The sequence below is a fragment of the Gouania willdenowi genome, chromosome 6 (assembly GCF_900634775.1).
Source record: "Gouania willdenowi chromosome 6, fGouWil2.1, whole genome shotgun sequence".
NCBI classification, from domain to species: Eukaryota; Metazoa; Chordata; class Actinopteri; order Blenniiformes; family Gobiesocidae; genus Gouania; species Gouania willdenowi.
Window position 1 is genome coordinate 22,955,484 of NC_041049.1, and position 25,641 is coordinate 22,981,124.

Consider the following 25,641-nt stretch of genomic DNA (forward strand, 5'->3'; position numbering starts at 1 on the left):
GGAAGGTGCTGAGTAATTGCACATGATTTATTTTAGGTTAAGAAATTGTTATATCTTGATTTTATTTGTCATTAATCAATAATAGCTTCTGTAAAAAAAATAACTATTTATTTTCAATAGTTTTTTGTTTTTTTTAAGCTATAGGGAGCCATTGCATAAGAGTCAAAGGGCTACATTAGGCCCCAGAACCGCAGGTTGCAGACCACTGCTCTGGGAGAACCGCAGCTGAACATCTGGCCTGGCGTCATAATCCATCAGTTCTGGTCCCTCCATGCTGGTTCTGATGAGCGTGTACGCTCTATCGCATGTTTTTCCTTTTTACTGCTGCTCTCAATGTCAGCGCACTGAAGGGCTTGTTATTCCTTGCTCCGTTTGCGAACCGCGTGCACTCCAAAGGAGCCCATTGGTGTTTATACTCAGCGCATTCACCGTTGCATTACCTGCAGCCAAGTTAAGAGAGCGTGCACCGTCTCCTCACCCGCAGCGCGGAGCGAGAGAGAGAGAAGGAGAGATAAGTGCACTCTGTGGGACTTGACGAAGCACGGAGCCGCTCCGTCCAAAATAAGGTCACCCATACGCACTCGCACGGATACGAACAGATTAAATTTTCACTCGTACACACTGAAAACATACTGGCATATGCGACCATTCTGGTCGCAGTCTCGAGCCCTGACTCCAAATAACAGACATGGACTTCCCCAAAGTTCGGAAAACCCACCTCAGGAGATTAACCAAAGAAAATTACAAAATGACAATGATGGTTAGAGATGGTTAGAAAATCCAATGAGAAATGGTTAGTGTACTCTTACTTTCCACTTCAATTCCTTGTTTTTTGTTGTTTTTTTGCTTGGTTGCATTTTTATCATACTTAAAATTTTGCACAGTTCAGTTGTGTGTTTTTCTGGCATTTATTGTATATATTGTGTGTAAAGTTTGCATTTAGTTTAGATAGTTATGTTATTCATTTTATATGTTAATATCATTCATCATCACTCTGGGGCCGGGAGGCCCCATAGTCCATCTTACTTTGGGCCCCCAGGGGGTCTAGAAACGCCCCTGGTTCTAAAAAAAAAAATGTTGCTATATTTTTTTAATCAGAATCACTCACATTCATGCAGATTTTAAAATAACGTTATGTAACATAAAATAAAATAAAATAAATTATGTACAACAAACTCTGGCCTTTTCTGATGTCAAACGTCATCATTGCGTGACCTGTTTCCTGACACGCTGAATCAGTACAACCAGAGTGCAACGTACAACGATGATGAGGAGTTAGCCTAATTATGCTTTATCCCCAAATATCATGACAGAAAAGCAAAAGAGGACATACTATTTTTTATAGTGATTACAGGGTCCTTAAAAAGTCTTAAATAATTTTTTTTTACAAAAAAAGGCCTTAAAAAGTCCTTAATTCAGAATAGATAGGTCTTAAATGTTCTTTAGTCACGTGGTGACGGACCGAACGCTCGGTCACTCACTGTGACACACAGCCCTTCTATGGAAAGCCATCGAGGTCAAAAACACGTGAATTTAACTCGTTGTTTACGTGTATTTCACGCGTTAAATTCGCATATATATACGCATCGACAACGTGTTAAATTCACGTGATATTGAGCCCTTTGGCCACTTGTCCAGTTTGAAAGTGTGTTCCCATTGGCTCCTGAGCAGTTGGATTCAACCTTTTTTGTAAGCCTGAGGGGGTTTCACTATTTAACAAGGAACTTCTAATTTCTTTGCCTTTTTCTTCCTTTATTGTGGAGCTTATAAAAATAAAACATTTGGGTTGCAGTTTTAGAACTTCATTAGTTATTATTTTTTTAGTTATGAATTATTTTTAACAGGATAAAATTTCCTCATTTTGCTCCACGATAGTGGGCATTCTAGCTTTAACACCATTCATCCGAGTTTAATTTAACATCATTAAAAACGTTAAAACATTTTTATGGCACTAGTAACTGCAATTAATATCTGTATTTGGTAACGAATAAACTTTCTGTTTTGAACACTTTATTTTAATATATGACCAGCAGGGGGCATACCAAACTATACTCCGATGCATTGATTAAATACAAGAAAAAAACAGGTTGATAACAATGTCCAGATTTAATCTTGGGGTGGGAATATTTTATGATGTTTTTATATTTTCTCTTCTTTTGACCATATATATATATATATATATATATATATATATATATATATTTTTTTTTTTTTTTTACACAACCGTGTCCCCTGACAAAACATCTCATTGCAGCCCATTGGAGCTATGTGTAGATGGTGGATCGTGTTTGAATATAATGTTGGTTCTTATTTTTAAGTTTAGAGCTTTTTTCCTAGTGTTTAGGTTAACGCTATTATACAGTATATGCTTTAGCAAATAAGTAGGTTTTGAGTTTACTTTTAAAGGTGGAGAGAGTAGCAGCCTCCCGTATTAAGACTGGGAGCTGGTTCCAAAGGCGAGGCGCTTGGTAGCTGAATGATCTGCCTCCTGTTCTACTTCTAGATACTTTAGGAACTTCCAGGACACCAGCAGATTGAGAGTGGAGTGTTCTGCCCGGACGATAGGGCACTAACGGGTCTTTAAGATACACAGGAGCTTGATCATGTAGAGCTTTGTATGCTAACGGGAGGATTTTAATATGAGAATTAAAGGATAAGTCAGTATCAAAGATAACTTCCTAAATTTTTTACTGTGGTGCTGGGTGACAGAGTAATGCCATCCAGAGACACTATTTGCTCTGATAATTTATCTCTAAGGTGTTTTGGACTAAATAAAATCACTTCAGTTTTATCCTGATAAGAAGGAGAAAGTTGTGACTCATCCAGGATGTGATGTCTTTAAGACAAGCCTGGAGTTTTTATAACTGATGAGTTTCATCTGATTTCATTGAGAGATAAAGCTGTGTATCATCTGCATAGCAATGTAAATTTATATTATGTTCTCTGATAATGCTACCTCGTGGAAGCATATATAATGTAATGAGTATTGGTCCCAGAACTGAACGTTGTGGAACTCCATGATTAACTCTGGCGTGAGCTGAGGACAGATTATTAACATGAACAAAGTGGGTTCTGTCTGATAGGTAGGATTTAAACCAACCCAGCGCTGTTTCTTTAATCCCAAAAACCCTTTCCAGTCTCTGCAGCAGTAGATGATGATGCACTGTATTGAAGACTGCACTGAGATCTAAGAGCACCAGAACTGAGACCAACCCTCTGTCTGAGGCTAAGAGGAGATCATTGGTTACTTTTACTAAGGCAGTCTTTGTGCTGTGATGGGCTCTAAAGCCAGACTGAAAGCTCTCGTATAAATTGTTCCTATGTAGGTGATCACATAGTTGACCTGCAATGACTTTTTCAAGAATTTTGGAAATAAAAGGGAGAATGGATATTGGTCTGTAATTGGACAAATTACTTGGATCAAGGGTTGGTTTTTTAAGGAGAGGTTTGATTACGGCAGTTTTAAAGGCCTGTGGTATATAACCTGTTACTAGAGTTGTGTTAATCCAGTTCATCATATTAGTGCTAATTAGTGGAAGAACATCTTTAAATAGTGGAGTTGGGATTGGATCTAAAAGACAGGTTGTTGGTTAAGAAGCACTAGCTATTGAGGTCAGTTCAGATAGACCAATTGGAGTGAAACTCTGTAAATAAAAGCTGCATGTTGGGGTAATTTCTGGAGCTGCTTTGTTTAATAAATTATTGAGCACTCCTGCAGGGGGGACATTAGCTTTGTTTCTAATTGTTAAAATTTTATCAGTAAAGAAGTTGATGAAGTCGTCACAGCTCAGGTTGACTGGAATAGAGGGTTCAACAGAGCTGTGGCTTTTGGTGAGCTTGGCTACGGTGTTGAATAGAAACCGTGGATTGTTTTTGTTTTCCTCTATTAAAGTTGAATAATAGGAGGTTCTAGCTTTGCGGAGAGCTTTTTTTTATAAGCTCACAAACTTTCTCTCCAGGCAGCATGAACTTCTACCATGTTAGAGCCGCTTCCTTTCTAATTTCCGCGTTGCCTGTTGTAAAATACGCAATTCAGATTTATACCAGGGGGCAACCTTTTTATGAAATATCTTCTTCTTTTTAAGCGGAGCAACAGCATCCAGAGCTGTGTGCAGTGACAACATTGCACTGTTGACAAGATGATCTATTTTCTCTGTTAGACATTGATAGCTACTCTCTGTTGAGATATCATATGGATCAGATGTAAGCAATGATGGAACTAAATCTTTAAATCTAGTTACAGCTTTCTCAGACAGTGATCTACTATAGTGTACTCTTCTCTCAGAATTTAAGCAGGCCGATATTTTTAATTCAAAGGATAACAAGAAGTGATCTGAAAGGATTTTGAGGATATATTGTCAGATGGTCAATATCTAAACCATATGTTAGAACAAGGTCCAGGGCATGATTAAGATATTGAGTTGGTTTGTTTACATGTTGTGTAAAGCCGATTTAATCTAATAGTGAGATAAATAATTTATTTAGGCTGTTGTTTTCATCATCTGCATGAATGTTGTTAAAGCTAGAATGCCCACTATAGTGGAGCAAAATGAGGCAATTTTATCCTGATAAAAATAATTAATAACTAAAAAAATAATACTATATATCATAAACCAAATAATAACTAATGAAGTTCTAAAACTGCAACCCAAATGTTTCATTTTTATAAGCTACACAATAAAGAAAGAAAACAGCAAAGAAATTAGAAGTTCCTTGTTAAATAGTGAAACCCCTTCAGGCTTACAAAAAAGGTTTAACCCAACTGCTCAGGAGCCAATGGGAACACACGTTCAAACTGGACAAGTGGCCAAAGGGCTGAATAACACGTGAATTTAACACGTCGTCGGCGCGTATATTCACGTGTTTTTGACCTTGATGGTGTTACGGTGGAAAAAAGGAAGGTTACCTCGTTTTGGCTCTTTGACACCCTCTGCGTTGGGAAGTGATGACGACCAGACTGAAGAGTTGGTGAATTAATAAAAAATGATTTTATTCTAAACTAAATAAAAGAATACAAAGTGGAAACAAAAATGGTGAACCCCTGGCCAGGCGATCCAAAGACAGAGTGCCGAGACACAATATTAAAGCCACGTATATCTCCCCTTAGTTCCCCCCCCTCCCTCCTCCCCCCCCCCGAGAGATAGGGATAGAGACAGGGAGAAGGAGGGAGGGCAGGAGATGGAAAGAGAGACAGTTTACTCCTCGAGTCAAAACAGTTCGCTCCCCGTTATCTGATTGCTATGGAAACGGAGGTGTGTGCGAATTATGTGTTTGTGTGAATGAATAAATGTGTATGGGGTGTGCTATGTGAGTGTGTGTGTGTCTGTCCTTGTGGTTGTTTTGGGAACAAGGCGTTCTGACCTGGAGTGAAGACAAGTTAAAGTTGAAGACATGAGAAATCACACAATGGAAAGTTACACCTTTAAGGATTAAAATATATGAGTAAATATATTATAAAGCATAACTAATAATTCCGCCCCAACAATGGCTTTCCAGAAGTAAAAAACACACAAATTAACGCGTGAAATACACGTAAACAGCGCGTCAATTTCACGTGCTTTTGACCTTGATGGCTTTCTTTACCCTTCACTTCACCTGCAGAGTGTCAATAAAGTTTAAAAAATAAAAAATTCCCCAGCCAAGAAGCGAATCAAGGGAGCGAGTTGGATGCAGAGCGGAGGTGGAGAACAAAGTGAATAAAGGAGCTCAACAGCAGGTAAATCACTACAACATCCTATATTGTTCTGTTTGGAAGAGACGAAACGCATCATTAGCCTCTCTGGTAGCTAGCCTGATGCTACTGTGTGCGCGCGCACACAAGCGTTTGAGTATGCTTGTGTGCATGCACTTGCGCCAGTGTTTGTGTGATTTGCGTGTGTGAGAAAAACTTTTTTGTTTTATTTTAGGGTTTAAATGTGCTTTATATATAGACTTAACTTGTACACAATAGGTAATAGTTTAAAGATAAAGCCTGGTCTGCAATGGAGTGAGGCTGGATTAATTACATTGAGACTGGGATTAAAGTAATTTATGTAGTACTTTATGTGTTAGTGTATGTGTGTGTTTTGCTCTTTGTGCTACTAACTTGCCTCAACCTAATACTGCAAATAAAAGAAGTTAATAATTTAGTTGTTGTAAATTGTGCTATAATACATACTAATGCTAGACTATCTTTCTCATTTGATCATAAATCATCAAACAATGACAGGCTTGATGATGATAAACACATGATGTAACCACAGAGAGAAGCTGTGACTGAGAACATCCTCTACATGATGATCACTGACATGAGGCCTGTGTCCATGGATGAAGATGAAACTTCACTACAATCATTCTCACCTTTAATCCAGGTCACATTCAGCTCATGGAGAGAAAATATGAAGAGATTTTAAAGGAAGTGAAGAATGCAATGAACACAAACAGAAAACTGTCTCTCACTGCTGATGTATGAACATGTGTAGCCAATGAAGTCTACCTTAGGGTGACCTGTCACTACATTTACTATGGGACAAATAAAGAGGCTCGAAATTAAAAATGTGGTGATTTTTTTATCCGATTAATTGATTAAATTATTGACCGATTAATCGATTATGAAAATAATAATTTGTTGCAGCTCTAGTTGAGAGGGAGCTGGAAGACAAATCAACTGAACTCAGGCACATGCCTTGATGTCCAGTCAGGACATCTCTTTCCCTTACTTTCTCACCTACCTCTTTTTCCTCATTTCTGTTTTCACAACATTTCAAATAAAAAATTGTGTTCATATTGTTATGTCTAAGGCGAACACATAATAGAAATAAAAGGTTTAATTAGAGATGAGGTTAATGAGAGAATTTTCAGGTGGAGAGGTTTTTAAAGGAACTATGATGATTGTTGCTAACACAGTTTTCAAAGATGAGAAATATGTCATATCTACCCTCTCCGATGTCCAACTTGGAGCAAGTACGATGGCTAGACGGGTGTGATTTGTATCCGAGAACTTAACAGAGCAACTGGACCGAGATCTCGCTTTGTGCAGGTGGTTCAGCATCCAGTGTGACGAGTCGGTGGACAATGCCAGCATCTTTGTGATTATTAATTGTGGGGAATAATTACCCATAATATACGCGTAGTCTCTTCACATAGTATTATTACTACTTCAACTACTATTTTTATTATCGTTTTTATTATTAATACTAAAAAGTGATCCGTTATATTGGAAGTTTGTAGCAAACATGTTGTGTCGCCCTTGGTACTACTCAGTGCCCATGAAGTAGCCCTCAGCCTCAGAAAAGGTTGGTGACCCCTGGTCTACACTATTCTCTGATTTAAGAAGGACCTGAACAATTAAAGTTACATTACACTAACCCAGCTTTGTGACATGAATGCTCACACTGCACTATAGCACTCATTCACATTTGATGTCACAGCTTTCATCTCATGACAAACATTTCACAAAACTTTAAAGTTTTTGCAATCTTTTTCCAGTCCATTTCAAAAGATCACAAAATATCATTACAATAATAAATTATGGTTATTTTTGCAGAAAACTGTTTTTTTCATGTGTAAACGTACCTGACTTTAATGACTAAACCAACTGGTATTTAACAACATGTATAGTCCAATGGTTAAAAAGATTAAAAAAGAATGTCTGATCTTTTCCATTAGAGTCACAATTGAAATGGAGATGAAGGACTTTTATATCTATAAATGCTCATTCTTACCTCAGCTGAAGTTAATTCTCACAGGACAAGAACGTTCGGCACAATGTCATACTGTTTTGACAATCAGGTTTTAATCACGTCCAATGCAGTAGCTCCTCCTCCCTTTTGGAATTTCCCATGCAAAAAAAAACAAACACACACATGAAGCTGAAGCTGTGGATAAAACAAACCCTGCTCTTGCTATAGGCGATAGCAAAATTAAGTAATTTGATGTGTCAAGTCTCCCCTCCCCCCAGCATATTTCCACAACTCTGATGAAATATGTTTCATGATACAAAAAAAAAAAAAAAAGAGGTTGTGGGGATTGCAGAGGGGCTTTAAAGTTGTTTTTGCAAAGCTGAAAATGTAATTTAAACAGAACATAATCCATAAGCTGAATAACAAACAGAGAAGCTGGTTTTCTCTCCCTGAGTGTTTGTGTGTGTAGTGACGTTGCAACAGGGTAGGCAACACAGGCAATTGCCTAGGGCCCCGAGCTGAAGGGCCCCCCGAGGGACAGCTGATAGTCAATTTCAATGACAAAATAATGTAACTTTGAGACGCTGCAGTGACAGAGCATCAAAAATCTCCTGCACGGAGCCCTTTTCTGAGTAGTCACTGGCGAGTTGCTAGTAGGGGGCCCCGACAGGCGGCAGATATCAATGACACAATTTGAACGCCCCCCGGATACATTACAGTGTTTCGTCGGGAACCTCCCTAATGGAGCCCCATGGTCCCTGCATCAATGTGCTATTGTTATCAAACACACAGAAAAAAATTAAGCGGCCATATCCCACAAGGCTCATGAAAAGAAGAAAAAAACATGTTAGTGGTAAGTGAGAATGTGTAAGATATGTGTTAATTATGAAAAAAGTTTGTTCCAGTCATCCACCCAGCACCAGAAAAGTTAACCGCACATTTAAGTCTGTGTAAGTAAATTCAGCCATTTTCTGATAATTGTGACTAAGGAAGGGAAAGAAACACTTTAATAAAGGTAAAATATAAAAAGAGAGGGCAGTGTTACACCTCGGTGAGGAGGAAGGGAACAGGGTATCTGATGTTTTCCATTAGAGTCACAATTGAAATGGAGATGAAGGACTTTCATATCTATAAATGCTTTTATATCTATAAATAAATGCTCAGTCTTACCTCAGCTAAAGTTAATTTTCACAGGACAAGAACATTCGGCACAATTTCAGTATTCTGTTTTGACAATCAGAGGGGGAAAGAAACAGAAGGTTAGTATCAATACCACTTGAAGACAACCATTGTTTACATAATGGATCATTTTTAAGACTGTATGATAAGTTTTATTTATTCAAACAGGCAATGACTTTATTGGGGCATAAAGACATAACAATTATCAGCAATACACAATGTGACTAACTTTAAAAAGTTCTAGTATACAAATCTACTCAATTACAGTATCTAGAAAAAGTTTTTTTAAGGTATTTTTTTCATTTTACATATTGCTGCTTCACATAGTGCAAACATTACCTGAATTGTAAGAGGCATGTCTGTTTATTGCCAAATCAACAAACACTTACTTTCTAATTTAATTAAATTTTCAGATGTCGGACATTTCCAGGCATTGTACGGGAACATGCCTGGAAGATCTGCCTTTATTTGTCTGTGATGGATCAGAGAAGTTTTTTCTAAAATGTCTGGTGAGTAACTGTTTTATAAGCTTTGTGAATTCCAGGTTAAATTTACGAGTCAAATGTTCATCAGAGCGCAGCAAAAATATAGTTTCAATGTTTACTTTTTGCATTCATTTTTTTCTGCCACAGTTCATGTCTGTTTGTTTTTTCTTTGAACAAAATTATTTTGTTCTCTTCATCTCTTCTCATCTTCATCTCTTCTTCACTGCTAGAATAGCTGCATGCCAACCAACCACTGGGTTACCAGCGCCCTCTGCTGGTCGAAACCATTATCTGATGTATACACATACAGTATATATACCAGTGGCAGCTGCTGGTCTTTCATGCAGGGGAAGCTCATTTTCTGCCTACTTCAGAAAATGTATCTGTTTATTTAAATGTGAATTCTAGTAGAATTCACATTTTGTTGTCAACAACTATTTGTAGATTATCACACACGCACGCACGCGCGTAGCTGCTGCACGCTGGAGTGTGAGTGTTTGGTCAAAAGTCTCACAACACAAGCAGTAACAGTCTCCACAAACACCAAAAACAGACACTAGGTTTGTCAGAAGTTAATTCGCTATGAGAGGATCAGCAAAGTCTCCGTGTCAACACAGAGCAACGGACTGAAATATTTGAAAAACCCGCCTGTGTGCTTACAACGTCATACTCTCTGATTGGCTCATTTCGCTGTCAATCAAAATTGAATTAGCCTGAGACAGATCATCCAATCATCATCCATTATTCCAGCGTCCGGAACAGACAGATCCAGCCCACTGCTCCATAGACCTCCTGTGAATCTCGGCGTCCGATGGGCGGGACTAAGTGCGTCATAACCGAGCATTTATCCAATGAGCGTCTAGTTTGACTGCAGTGGATCAACCACTAAATCCTCTCCCATTGAAGTCAATTGAAGCTGAACTTCACCACTATTTATTAACACTGTGACGCTGCGGTAATGAATGAAGAACGTCACGCTGTCACTCTCAGTTTCCTGTTATAAGAAGCTGATTCTGAACTAAACATACATGTGTTCTGTCATATATTTAGTCAATGAAATGTACACACAACACTACATATTTGACCACTGATTTTAGGGGAAGCTGAGGTTCCCTTGTAGTCTTAAAGCATCCGCCACTGATATATACATATATATATACTGTATATATATATATATATATATATATATACATTTTTTTTTTCAGTCATCATTTGTCTTCAGTCTCATTTTGTAAAATAAATCGTGAGAGAATTGTATCGTGAAACCAGTTTCATGAATCGAATCGTATTGGGAGTTGAGTGAATCGTTACATCCCTACTAACCACTCCATATAAAGAATAATAGACCAATTAAAAGAACACGTCTCACGGTCATAAAGCTACAGAGAGCCACCGATTTGTTTATGGTCAGAATGAAAGCTAAACATGTCATACGTTGTAAGAAATATATATTGGCATAATAACTAATGTCACTATTCATTCATCCCAATTTGTGAAACGCAATATTTTAAAATTTTATTTCATCAGCAGTAAAAACACTATTGAAGTTATTTGAGCTTTTAATGTGCATTTTTTTTTTTTTTTAGAATTTTATTTCAAGTGAGGAAATAATTAAATTACTAACAATATCACTAATAGTAATCCACATACACAAATAATTCCATAAAATATCAGCTCATGAACTCAGGATTTATTGTACCTTTTTTAAATGTGTCTAGTGTTGATGTATTCAGATTTGTGTTTGTAAGGAACCTGTTTACACTAAGTTGTGAATTTTTTTTATTTTTTTTTTTATAGTTTTTATTTATCATGATTTTTATCATTATCGTGATACATATTGTAAATTATTGCGATACATTTTTTTTTGTCAATATTGCCCATCCCCACCTAACACACATACGTAGTTACAAATTATTGAAATTGGGGCCGGGAAAATTATCACGTTAACGATTTGCGTTAATTTTTTCTTACATGATCCCACTTCTGACACCATGTAAACAGTTTGTTGTTTGTCTTGCTGGGAGCACTTGATGAGCATGAGTCTAAAGGATGAGACGTGATGATGGTCTCACCGGAATACTTTTATTACGCACCTCCGTGCACACACACCGTAGCATCACATGCAGTCACCAAACACGCAGTGAACCGAATGCCCCCTCTGCAGGCACAACATGTAACATGCACTTCCTCAGTATGGTGGCTCTGTTCGTACAAACATAATCATTTAGTAAATGATCTACAATAATCACACTTTAAATTTAATTAAACGCATTGATTAATTTCACAACCACTCCCTCCCTAGGTGCAGTAAAATGATAAACTCCATACAGAGCCGAGGCAGTAATGTGCCATAGTGTGCTGTTTTCTCACAGAAGAAGACGACACACTTCTGTTTCCTGTAGCCAATGCTGCTACAGCCTGAGCTAGCAATGGAAAACAAAGAAGCAGAGACCATCCAAAAGATGTTGAACCGCTACACATCAGAATCAAAACTTGAGATGGATGAATGCCCTCTGCAGTGGTGGCTGAAGAGAAAGGATTCCAACGGTAAACTAGCACTCCTTGCACACAAATATCAGTCTCTCACAGTGCACCACTGTGCACTGTGAGAGACTGTTCTCCCTCTCAGGACATGTGATTCAGAAAAGGAAGGGTTCTCTCTCCTCTGCTAATGTAGAGATACTGGTGTTTCTCAGCTGTAGCTCAATGTTGAAAGAGGAATAGGTTTGGTTAAACTAGCAAAGTTAACAGAACAAATAAGCTAACTGCAGTGTTTGTGCAACATTTGAAAGCTGCTAAACTAATGCAGAATGCTCTCAAGTCTCACGCATTGGGAGGAGGGGCAGAGTTACACACAAATTTTGTCAAAAGAATCTACCTACAAATCTTCATTTGAGACTTTTCTGATACTCTGACGTGACATGAAAGCACGTATCACTTTGCCGTTAGCTTATTATATAGCTGCAGTCAGAGCAGAGGAGAATTTGTGGAGCATAAGGCCTAAAAATAGGGGTTCGTTCCACCCGGGGGCACTACCTATTTGTTTTATATTTTACATCAGAAATATATAGAGATTCCTCAGGAAAAAGTTCTCCACGCACAACCTTGCAGTTTTTGAGAAAAACGATGCTAAAGGTGCCCATTTTCAAAAAAGGGAAAAGTTAGGGAACTTTCTAACCTGTTTATCAAATAAACCCAAAAATGCTGAATAACCACTTGAAGTACAAAATAAACCAGTTTAAAATGTGTGATATACCTGAAGTTGCTATCTAGAAACAGTAACTATGATAAAATTATCACGAAAAGTTCTACTGTAGCATTAACATCACAATTACTTCTCATCATGTTATTCCAATTCAAAGGTAACATTTGAGGTTAAATTTAATGTTAAGCCAAAATATAATGTATTAAAAAACTTTTGAAAGTCCAATTGTTAAGGCACAACATACATTTTCAGTTGTGCTTTTAAAAAGAAAAGGAACTATTATGCAGTTTTTCATTGTTTACTATAGAACCAGAATTTAAATTAATAGGCTTCTTCTTCATTTGTATTATTCCTTTATTTATTTCATTCAAGATTTATTTTTAGCTAAATTGTATTGTTTTGAATAGTTTATCAAGGGATTCTTTTGACAATGAAAAATAAAAGGAAAATAATACAGTATTTTAAATTTTTTTCCCGGAAAAAAATAAAGGGATATTTGTCAGCCATCATTTGTCTACAGTCCCATTTTGTAAAATAAATCGTGAGAGAATCGTATCGTGAACCCAGTATCGTGAATTGAATCGTATCGGGAGTTGAGTGAGTCATTACATCCCTAGTTTTAAGTCTTTTCAACTGTTCTGTTTTATCTTGACACTTTAGTTCACAAGTCAAGCGTTTTTTTTTTGTTTTTTTTTATCTATAAAACACCGATAGCAGGCCGGGTGAGACCCGTAGTTTGTTGGGACATCAGAGTTGATTGGCAATAACTAGCTCCGTAGTGTCTGACGTTTTAAGTCATTCTTTTGCACACTGCTTGATTTTTTTTTCCCATCGGACTTCCGTGAAGGGCTGCGGACCTTCCAAACCATCTTTTCCGACATGACGAATGCACTTTACGGGTGTTAATCGCGCTTGATCGCCGCTATCAGGTGAAGCTGCGCTGCTTACTCTCCTCCATGTTTACATGTGCGTAGTGATATTGCCTTGATTTTGGCTGACCTGGCTGTGACCTACTAACATTCTCGATGCTGAAAATTGGTTGAAAATTGAGCTCAATAGTGTATTTGTCTCAATGCGCAATTACACTTTTCTCATTAACTGCAGGATAATGCGTGGAGAACTTTTTGCAAAAGAAAAAGCAGTGCCCCGTTTGGTGGAACGAAACTGAACGATACAGCTCACATACAGTGGCCTAGTTAGAAACTAAACCAAAATTAAGGAAACTTAACAAAACAACAACAACCTCCCCCCCCCCCCCCAATAAAAATGAAAACTAAAAGCTAATTATAACTCTGCCAGAGTGTCTCTTATGGGTCACTTTGCCCATCCCAAGCCAGGATAAAGAAGGAGGGATGGACATTTTAGCTAGCAATTCCACCCCACATAACAGTCTTTTATTTAAAATTGGTACTTTAATTTTTAACAATACAGGATAAAATGTATTAATGTAATGTGGGTCTAAAGCAGACATAGGGACATGCGGCCCTCAGTCTAATTTTATGCGGCTCCCAAAGTAAATGTACAAAATGCAGAAAAAATACACAAAACAAGAGCAAGAATACATTTAAAAAAAATAAAACATTGCAAGAAAACACAGTATAAGACAAAAAAAAAACACTCCAAATTAGAAAAATGACTCCAAAAAACACACAAAACTCGTACAAAAATCAACAAAACGACAAGAGTAATACACAAAATTACTTAAAAATATTAAAAAATTACAGAAAATTACAACAAAAGTACACAAATAGACAAGAAAAACACAAAAAATGACTCTGCAAACCCACAGTACTAACAAAAAAAGCAAAACAACAATAGAAAGACACAAAATTACCCCAAAAAAGGCAAAATGGCAGCACAAATACTCAATGTGACTGCAAAAAACATATTTTATAGAGGAAATATACACAAAAGTACAACAGAAATGCACAAAATGCCTCACCAGTAAGACAACAAAAAACTAAATTGCTATAAAAACATTTTCTTCTTTCCTGTAGGGGTGTAACGATACACAGATTTTTGGCATTTGTCGACAGGACCATAGGCTCGTGAGCAGTGCTTTTTAACCAGGGATGAATATGTTTTTGTAAACATTTTTTGCACGTTTTTTTTTTCTGAACTTTTAGATTGTAATTAAAAATGATGATGCCAATCTATCCTGGGGCCCATGGGTGCCCAAATTCGAAGGCCAAGAAGGCAATTTAAAGTATTTAGATTGGAAGGAGAAAATGCAAGGTCTTTTAGATGCTAATAATTTAACTGAATCCCAAAAAATCTAAATTTTAATCGGTGCATTGTCAGGGCTGCCTTAACGGCAAATTATTGTGCTGGCTAAGGATGAGCGTGACAGGGCTGCAAAGATTTTTACTGTGTTGGATGTATTCTATGTAAAAGAAACTCCTTTGTCTGTTTTAAGGTCTCAATTTTTTGGCTGTGTGCAGAAACCAGGCCAGTCCATTCAAGCGTATGTTTTGCGCTTGAGGGAGGTCTATCTTCGGTTGCATCAACAGTATAAGGATGGAGCATCCACTGACCCTCATGCTTGGCCTGGAGGATGGCGCCTTGCTCCGAGCGTTAAAGAGAGCTTTGCGCTTAGACCCTGAAATTACCTTCAGTGCCCTGCAAAAGGAGGCCCTCCTGGAGGAAGGAGCGCAAAGTCCAAGGCAAAGTGAAGTAACGTGTTCTGTGGTAAGAGACCCTAATCACTCCAGATCTCATCAACAGAATGACACATGGAAGCAGGAGTTGAAAAAGGAGATTGTGGAGGAGCTGAGGGACCAAATGAAGGACTTTGCTCGTGAGCTCATCAGAGAGCTAAGACCAGCTAGCCCTACACACGTGTCAGGACGCCGTGGCAGCGCCCCCGAGCCTCGCACAGAGGGATACCTGCAGCCCCACTCCGGTAATTGTTGTAATGAGGGAGGTAGGCCTATTTGTAGGAATTGCAATCAGCCAGGTCACATTGCTAGGTTTTGTAGAGCATTCTGCCTGTCTCAGCCAGCTTTAAACTAAGCCACCCTACTGTTGAGGCCCATGCAGTGGGGTCTGGTCTGAGAGAAGACCAAAGGGCCGCTGCAGCGCTAGTTGGAAATTGCCCCAATGTGGATGTGTTGACATTGACAAAAAATGCATTTTTGTTCTGACCGATGAATGTTCCAGTAATCCTTTTATAATTGGCATGAATGTAATTAAGCCATGTTGGGATACAGTTTTCCATAACCCTAAGAAGCCTCTCTCTTTTGCTTGCCAAAGTTCAGGGTCCCAACAGGCGTGGGGAGAAGCCTTCGCCCTTTACCGGAGAACTGCTGTCTGTACGGAGGATGGGTTTAGAGGATATGTCTGGCCAGCTCAGAGACGAGGAGTCAGGATCCCCGCTCGAAGTGAGATTGTTGCCTGTGGACAGGCTCGAGCTGGACCGTCGGGAAGGGACTATTGTGGCCTGATTGAAGCCCTTGATGAGCTGAACACTGTCTCTGTGGACCGCGCACTTGCTATCGTCAAGAATGGTAGGATCCCTGTCCGTCTGAGAAATTTGAGTAACTACCCCATCACTGTAGGACGCTACCAGAAGATTGGCCGACTGCACCAAGTTGATGACGCTGACGTCCATGGTGGCCGTGATGTTGACCTGACCCCCAACGATGACGGAGAGGTAGAAGTTGGGTTGGTAGAGGCAACAGATGAATATGAGGACAAACACCACTTTGATAAATAGAGACCACGGTAAACTCCACAGTTGGTGGGAGTCCGAGCCCCACGTGATTGTTGACCTTGTTGGCAAATCGGGTTTAATCTACCGCGTTCAACCAGAAAAAGGGAGTAAAGAAAAAAACTTGCACAGATATACAATTAAACCTTGCATTGCTCCGACCAACAATCTGCCTATTGAACTGCCACAAACTGAGAATGAAACACCTCAGCTGCCCACAATGTTGTATTACCCTACAGTTAATATTGAACCTGAACAATCACCCCGTTGATCCACTTGTGCCACCAGAGGACAATGCCCCGCTCGTTATAGAAACTGAGTTATTGGTCCAGGGACTGGCGTGGGGGGGGGGGGGCATTATAATTTATTTTGATTTGTCTTCCGTTCTTTATTTGCATGTGTTATATTGTTTGTCAATTGTATTAGTTTGCCGTGATTTATTGCAGTTCTGTTGCATGTTTTGTTTGCTGTGTTTTAGTTGAAAACCTTTATTTTAGTTAATTAGTGTAGGCCAACCTACTACCTTTAGGACAATTGCTGGCATTCAGAGTAGCTGTGCAGGACCGGAAGTGACTCACATGAGGGAATAAAAGAAAAACGGGGAGTGTGTGAGACGGCAGCGTTCATTGTTGTGCTGTATCCAGTAGGGCCGGGTCTACGCGGTGACGGAGGGAGCGTGAGCAACGCCAGGGCCGGAACCAGGTCGGGGGTGTGGAGCACGGAGACGCGGTGGATGGTGTGATACTCAAGGCCTGTTTACTGTATACTGGGCGGTCAGGATTTGAGTGCCACCCAGACGCAGTGAGTCTCACACCTGGGGAGGGGCACGCAGAACCAGAGCCACTTCTCTCCCACCGGCAGATGTGCTGTGTCCACTAGGGCCGGGTCTACGAGGCAAGGAGGGAGCAGCGGAGCCAGGACTGGGGGCTTGGAGCACGGAGCAGCGCGGTGGCGGCAGTGGTTGAGCAGCAGCGTCTCCCTGGCCGATTGGTGGACACTGGAGAGCCTCTTCCTCCCTCCTGCCCAGGCTCAGTTCTCACTCTTTTCTTCTTAGAATTAAGTTTATTTTAAGACAACTCATGTTGTTTTTTAAACATTTGTTATAATAAATCAATCAAACTATTAATCTCGGTTTCACTGCTCACCAAGGAAGTCCTTGGTATTGAACACACACACAAAAAAAAAGTTTAAGAACTCAACCAGGATTAGAACTCTGGTCCCCCACAAGGGAGGTAAGAAATCTACCACTGAGCTAAACCACTTCGTCTCTGACTCATACCTCGGCAAATGTACAACCAATGTATCCAAAATAGCGGCGACCAAACTTTGTCTAACCACGCATTCTCCTTTATCCTGGATGTATTTATCTGACGTTTCTGCACTACCCCCAGCAGTTTAGCGATGAGTAGCAGGGCATGTCTATTGTTTGGGCATGTCAGGGCAGTGAAGGCAGACTGAGCACACGTAGATCATGTGACCGACCAAGTTGAATCTAAATTCTTATTATTTTGTTTTATTTATTATTATTTTGGGCCACACAGACGAAAATTCACACACACACACACACAAAAAAATAAAAATCACTTTGGGCATCAAGGGACAACGGGGCAGGTGCTCACCACCCTCCGCCCCCGTCCCTCTGCACCAGCTTGCCCTAAACCTGTCACGGTCCGGTGTGGGTGTGGACCCAAATGCAAGGAGAGATGGAGGCAGGATAGAGGTATAACATTCTTGGAACCAGTCCATGTTTATTCCTCTTAAAACAAAACTTAAATCCAAAACAGGAGGGAGCAGGAACAGGGAGCAAGACCAGACACAGCTGAACACGAAGAGGGAGACAACAAACCTGACAACATCAACGAACCAGCAACCACACTGTGACCAAACACTCAGTAAAATAGTGGAGGAGGCCTGATTAGGAATGAACCACACCTGAGTGAAAACATGAGGGAGCTAATCAATCACCAAGCACGCAGACATCACTGAGGGGTGGAGCCACAAACAGGAATCCCTGAAACACAGACAAGAGTTAAGCACAAACCAAATAAACAAAGACAGAATAACTAAACTAACCAACGGAACATGACAAAACCTAACGCTAACCCTGAAAATGGTTGCGATATTGAGTTATAACCTAACCCTAACCTTAACCCTAACCCTAACACTTTAGACGCTATGTATTTGTACTTCGGTAACCGTACTAATAGCACCAGGGATTGTCCTGGTTTATAATATTCCCCCTATTAACGTCCCGGACTACCCTTCTTTAGGGAGGGCTGGTGACGGTCACCATTATGCAAAAAAATGTCACTATTTACACGTATCTTCAGTATTCATTAAATTGTATACAGAAGCATGCAAACATACCATACTCAAATAATGACAAAAGCATAGCCACAGGATAGTCAAGTATTTATTTAATGGTCCTGAAACATTTTTCATTATTTACTCTGGAACCTGTTTCATCACTGCTATGCTAAAGGCCTCCATAGAAACAAGTTCAAACAAGATTCACAGAATAACGTGTCAGTGGAAACTTTTACAAAAATGACTACGACCTCTGTCCTGCTCACACCAAAGGACCTCAGCTTGCTCGGCAGGTGGAGGCGACTCACCCTTCTTATAACCTCTAAAAAAAAAACCCTTGCATTCAGTGTTCAGTGCTGAGGATTGTTTCAGTGAACACCTGGGAGCTTTCATGAGTTCACCATCTTTATATGTACCCTAAATGTGTAGTGGTGAGATTTGGGGTTTACTGCAGAAGCAGATCACCATCTCCTCACTTTTGCTGTTTATTTGCTTTTCATAACAAAACTGATGTTTGCTGACAAGTTTTTTTTTGGCTTCAAACCATCACGTGATTAGCTATATGAAAATCAGGCTGTTATTTACTTTTAAGATGTTCAAAGAGTGAGGAACTGTTGTCTGAAGTTACATAAAGCAGCTACAGCTCCACTGTGACAGGTGCTCTGTTGTCCTTCTTAAACATTTTTCTTTTTTTTTTTGCTGAGGTAAGAAAACAAATCTTTATTCATTGAAATCTTCCTTGTGACATGATGTATCAAATGGAAAAACATGTTTCACAATTTAACCAGACAGCATGTGTATGTATTTTAATCAGTTTGGGAACTGGTGCTCCAAGTTAATTTTGTCAGCATATAAGATGGTCTAATATTGAAGGATGCAAATACCTATCAATGATGTTAATAATGTTTGTTTTTTATGTTGTTAATTCCATTGTTTTTCCAGAATGACGAGAGAAGTTGTTTAAAATGTTATTAATGAGATGTACAGTATGCTGTGTCATAAAATGTCACAATATGAAGGTATAGCTGTTAGATTTCTCGTGTGTATCTAACAGGGTTCTTTTAGATCTGGAATTGGATTATGAAACAGGAGAGATTATTGACCTGCGTATAACAGTTTTAATAAATTTGATGGACACACAAGATACATGCATCAGTGAGGATTCTTTGACGCTTGTTACAAGGCCGGTATTGTCGAATCCTCCCGAACTGAGAAATACACAGAAGTTTATACCCCAGAAGGGCCGGATGCCCAGTCCTAAACAGGAGATGTCACTTCTGTTCCTGCCTGTAGCCTGAGGATTTAGTTAGAAGTGTGTTTTAGTTATAAGTGTGTTGAAATCTGCTGACTGTCTGTAGGTTTGTTATTTCAGGCTCAAAAAAAGGAGAACCTATATGTACACAGACAAAGCAGTGTTTTATGCTGGTTTCCAACGAGGTCTCAGGATACTGAGCAAAAGGTAGGAGATAATGTTGATGTTTATCGTAAAGCTGCCACTGGTGTTGTGTTATCGTTAAATCATGGCCAAAGCATAAGTACAACGAAACCATATGTTAGAGTGTTATGCTGAGACTAAATGTGCTGATGGTGCAAGAAGGCATACAACAGACAGGAACAGAAAGTAAGTGTCCCTGCTCTGCACTGTGATGACCTAATGGCCTGAGCTAGTTAGACATAAAGTTCCCCTAAGCAGAAGCCTGCAGCTAGGATGTTGACTGTAAAGAATGAGTGGAAGAGAACACATATCAACATAGCACATAATCGTATATAGATATTTCCCTAGTATTGAAGTGTCTTTGTACACATTTTGTTGATAAGTTTTTGCTTGTCTTATAGCAGACCATAGTTATGCCAATGATTCCCAAACTTTGAAGAATGAAAAACTCTTTGTGACTATTGTTCTTCAAATATCCTAAAAATTACATACAATTCACAAATTACATATTTTAGAACTGAAATTATGTGCAAAGATCATTCTCAAGGTTCAGCTAGACCATTCTAGCATGCCCAACAGTTTGGGAGTCACTGTATTATGCAATACAGAAATAATACTTTAAAAAAGGACATTAATGAAAGGCTCCCCTTGGGGAACTTTAATAATTCCAAGTTCTATTAAAATATTGTATATCATGCAAGCAGTGTTGGGAAAATAACATTAAAAAGTTATTAGTTCTTTTACTAGTCACTTTCCCAGAAAAGCAATTAATTAGTAACTGAATAATTTTCCTCATGAATATAATTTGTTACCAGGGAAAGAAATTATTGTGACTTTGTGTCGACCTGCTTGGAACAAACAGAAGTGCATGTACAGTCAGGTGACCGTTAATGATTTATGTTTTATTTAAATGACACTGATTTATGTGGATCATTCAGTGAAGGAATATCATGGTATTTGGTCTTAGATCATGATAAATTGTTGTATTAATTCAACTGATATAATACATTATTATACCCCCCATATTACGTACTGTGAGTGGGAGGGGCTTAGGCTATAGGAGGAGCCTTTTGTGAATGTTGAGTCAGTCTATACCTGGAATGAGGGCGACATCTACAGGCCAAACTCATGGTGGGTGTTAGACCTTGTTTACTCAGTGAATATTGAGATTTTCTTTTCCCTTCATTTTTGTAAATGACACTGGATGTTTACTTTTTGTCACTGTTTGCACTTTTTTAATAAACTGAAACACCTGAACTTCTGGACTTTGCCAGAATTTATTTGTGACCCCACAACACTCCCTAAAACCACTTGTCAGTGAGGCTAATTAAAAAAAAAAAAAACATTTAATGGTCATGTGATCTGAGGATCCCAAATGTATTGTGTCCCAGGGTGATGGGAGCATCAGAAGAGTGAGGCGGTTAGAGTGCTACATCTATCATTCCTAATGTCTACTGCTGAAGCCTGAAGGGCAGTGCTATGATCGAGCAACATTCAGCAATGATGCTCGATCAATAGATTTTTTTTTTTATTCCCAGATTTTACAGAGGACATAAAAAAAAGCAAGTTTTATTCCCAGAACACTTTCAGACATGTTCTGGGCATGTCTGGACAAGCTATATGTTTGGACTGTAGACACGTTGATGCTGCTGCAGCGGGCGCTTGCTCGCTCGCTCTCTCTGACAACATTTTTTTTGAGTCGTTGCTATGGTGAGGCAGTGTGCATCATGACAAAATGAGTGATCAGAATGATTCAGTGCGAGTGAGAACAATTTAATATTAACAATTTCTTTTTTCCACCTGGTTTATTGTGACGGAGCTCAATTTTGTGGCGGCATGAAGCTTATAAAACCAGGAAAAATCCACAATTTAGTCCCGTCATTATTTGAGCCACAGTGTTCAAAGTGTGAGAAAAAAGTAGCGGCTTATAGTCCGGAAATTACGGTAGTCATTTACTTTGTCCTTTGACTTTTGGTTTTAATATTTTCTAATACCATAGTTTATATACTGTATAAGGACAAAAACAACGTATAAAAAAAACAAGATTTGAGCAATGAGAGTGAGAAAGCAGATGTTTTATTAGGAATATTTTCCTTATTAATAAAACACCAACACTGAAAAGTTAAAAAAGATACAGAATAAGATGACTTTAGTCATTATGACTGCTATGGAACTCATAGAAGATATTGTTTTCAAGTGTGTCCTAAAAACAAGAAAATGTATATCCTACTGTTGGATCTGAAGGGTTTCACTTTTTTTTAAGTCTATCATAGAATAGAATAGACCTTTATTGATCTCCAAGAGGGAAAATTTACACACACACAAAAAAATGTTGAAGAAATCAACCTGGACTAGAACTCTGGTCCCCCACATGAGAGGCAAGAAATCTACCACTGAGCTAAACCACCTCATCTCTGACCCATATGTCGGCAAATGTACATCAAATGTATCCAATGTAATTTGGGTTATAACTCAAATTGGGTTATCACCTAATTTGAGTTATCGTGATGGTATCATTTGTAGAGATGCTGCTGCTTGATGGCCCTGATGATGTGCTGACAAATTTCAGCATTGACTTATGATAAGACATCCAGACAAGAAATTTATCATACAAGCAGATCAAGTTAATAAGACATTCAATAAATGTTATTCAGGGCCGCCTCATTTTTTATTAGTTATTATTTTTTAGACAGATTTGAGACAGAGATTCTTCTTATCTAATGAGGAGCAGTTTCTGTGTTTTTATTGCAAAGTTTTTTTTAACAACATTCCCACTTTCAAGTGAAGCATGAGCTTCCTCTTGTTTTGTCTTTTCTCTTGGTAGCTCTCTCTCTTAACCCTTATTTTCATAGTGTCTGGACAAGTTATATGTTTGGACTGTAGACAGCGACATGTACATTTTATTGACGTTTAAAAGGGTGCTTAGGAACGTGTGTATAAAAAAAAAACGTGTGTATAAAGAAGAAGCGTGTTTTTGTTGTATTCGGTATATTTCCGTAAAAGTTTGCAGATTCCAAAAGAAAAGATCAGCATAAAAATCCCTACATGTTAACTAGTAATCTGCTAAATATTCACTAGTTACCATGTATTTTGTGTTTACTAGTTAACTAGTGAATCTCAAAATGTTTACTAGTTAACTAGTTGGAGCCAAGATGGCCACTAGTTAAACTAGTTTTAACCTTACTATTTAACTAGTTAGGATACACAGTTTTTCCAGTTAACTAGTAAAAGCGAAAAGGTTCACTAGTTATTAGGGGTGTAATGATACACAAAAATCACGGTTCAATACGTACCTCATTTTTGAGGTCACGGTTCGGTTCATTTTCGATAAAGTATAGAACAAAATGCAAAACATGAATTTGCTTGTTGTTTATTTGAAACTTTAGTAAACCAACAATGTATTTAACATTATACAGAATATGAAAATAAAGTTAAAAAAAAATACAATACTTGTAAAGGGCTGCCTGGTAATAATATTCTCAAACAAAAAAATACATTAAATATTATAGAAATAAGCTCACAGCTTGTTAACAGCTTTTAACAAACAAAACGTACAGCCCAGTTCAGCATGTAGCCCTTAATATTTTTGGTGAGAAAAATGTTCTTGTCCATATTGTCTGCAGTAAGTGCAGATCTGCTGGCAGTTACAAATGCAAAATGTAAATTTGCTTGTTCATTCAAAACTTTAGTAAATCATCAATGTATTTTAATCCAGAACGGCTGGAGGAGGTGTACGTGGATCGGGAGGTCTGGGCATCTCTGCTGAGACTGCTGCCTCCGCGACCTGGACCCGGATAAAGCAGAAGAAAATGAATGGATGGATGGTATTTAACATTATACAAAAAAAAAAAATACATAAAATATTATAAAAAAAATAAGGTTTTAAACCGACCACACTTCCGTTGTGGCCGGTTTGCATTCGTGTTGTGACCTGTTTGCATTCGTGTTGTGACCTGTTTGCATTCGTGTTGTGACCTGTTTGCATTTGTGTTCGTTTCTGTAAATGCATTCCCCTGACACTTCCCAGCCACCGTAGTTTGTGCCCAAGGTACACCAAAGAACAAGTCAAAATCTGAAGGCACACTTATTGTGTAAAATCGCCTTTATAACATGTGTTATCACTCATATCATGTACAATATCTGTAAATGTGCATAATTATTTATGAAAGCCAAATAAAATGCAACAGACAACTATATTATTCATGAAATATATGTTTACAAAATATATATAAAAAAATGAAGTATATTTTGCCAATGTATTATGAAATGAGTGTATACAAAGTAGTACATTAAAAAAATAATTATTTTTTGTCTTACAATAATACTGCAATAATTAGGGCCCTATAAAATCAGTTAATTTTTCTCCAAATTTTGTTTTCAACATAATTTTTTTTTTTAAATCTGTTTTTTTTATATATCATTTTTTTCCATAAAATATTAGTTTTTAACTCCTGTGAGAAAACTGAATAAATAATAATAAATAAAAAACAATAATTTAACAAAATGTCAAGAATAAAGTAGAATTAAAAGGTAGATATAAGTTGTAGTGACATGGATTATTCTGACTGCTCCTTTTTAATTATTTATATGTCATATAAATATGTATGAGAACAGCATTAATTTCACCCACTCAGGGATCAATGGTTTACTGAATCTGATCAGGTTTATTGATTAAGTTTTGATCAACTTAATATAAATTCACCTAAATTAAATGATCCTGATGACATCATAATAATTAAACAACAACAAATGGATGTGTTAACACAGTAAAGTGGTGACTCTGTGTTTAGGAGTCACTGATGAGTTGCATAATTTTTTGGCAGTTTAGACACGGGGTTTCAGATGGTTTAGGAGCTGTTTGAAGCATCCAGGACGAGAGGGGAGCAGGCGGTGCACCTAATAAACGGTCCCCAGAATCATTTCCCCATAAAATAAATGTTCCTTTTCTTCACGGTGAAGGTGTTTCATTTATAGAGCACTAAATAATAATGTATGATTGTTGTCCCAAAATCCCACGGCACACCTGGACTTGCCTCACGGCACACGGTTTTGGAACCACTGGTGTAGAGGTTGATTTGCGTCACCTGACTTTGACCCGCTTGGCCGCCTCTCATTGGTCAGCCCATATACGTACTGACCAATGAGGAGAGGGTCTCAGCTCACAGCCACAGGCAGGTGCAGGTTTTCTGTGCAGTGCAACTGCTCTGGGCAGCAGACAGTTTACATCAGGGGTCACCAACGCGGTGCCCGCGGGCACCAGGTCGCCCGTAAGGACCAGATGAGTCGCCCGCTGGCCTGTTCTAAAAATAGCTCAAATAGCAGCACTTACCAGTGAGGGTATCACTGAATCTCCCGGGGCCACCATTCTCCCGATTTTCTCCTGATTTCTGCCCGACATTGTCCGGGCGGACCATCCTTCACTGAGCGTCGTTTCCAGCCGGACAATATTAACGATTACACCGCATAAGAAGAGGAAAAAGACTCTTCTTCCTCTTCTTATGCGGTGTAATTATATTATTGTAATTATAATATTGTTGTAATAATAATAACGATTACACCGCATAAGAAGAGGTGTAATCGTTATTATTGTCCGGCCGGAAACGACGCTCAGTGAAGGATGGTCCGCCCGGACAATGTCAGTGAGGAAATCGGCAGAAAAT

The 25,641-nt window shown here is 38.6% G+C and overlaps 1 protein-coding gene across 8 annotated transcripts in view; it reads left to right on the top strand.

Annotated features, from left to right (window-relative positions):
- Positions 1 to 25,641, top strand: part of LOC114464803 (NXPE family member 3-like) — a 51,456-nt gene that overhangs the window by 5,169 nt on the left and 20,646 nt on the right. For 2 of the 8 annotated variants that reach the window (XM_028449376.1, XM_028449374.1), the window contains exon 1: positions 21,035 to 21,112. The exons of 2 other annotated variants lie outside the window; for them this stretch is intronic. Coding sequence is in view for 3 of the 6 variants with exons in the window: in XM_028449368.1 (XP_028305169.1) it covers positions 19,941 to 20,005 (65 nt within the window). In the remaining 3 variants the exon portion in view is untranslated. Of the gene's footprint in view, positions 1 to 7,659; positions 8,921 to 9,253; positions 9,350 to 11,627; positions 11,873 to 18,763; positions 18,840 to 19,914; positions 20,006 to 21,034; positions 21,113 to 23,779; positions 23,806 to 25,641 lie in introns of those variants that run through there. 4 more of the 8 variants (XM_028449371.1, XM_028449370.1, XM_028449368.1 and 1 more) reach the window with 4 other exon arrangements.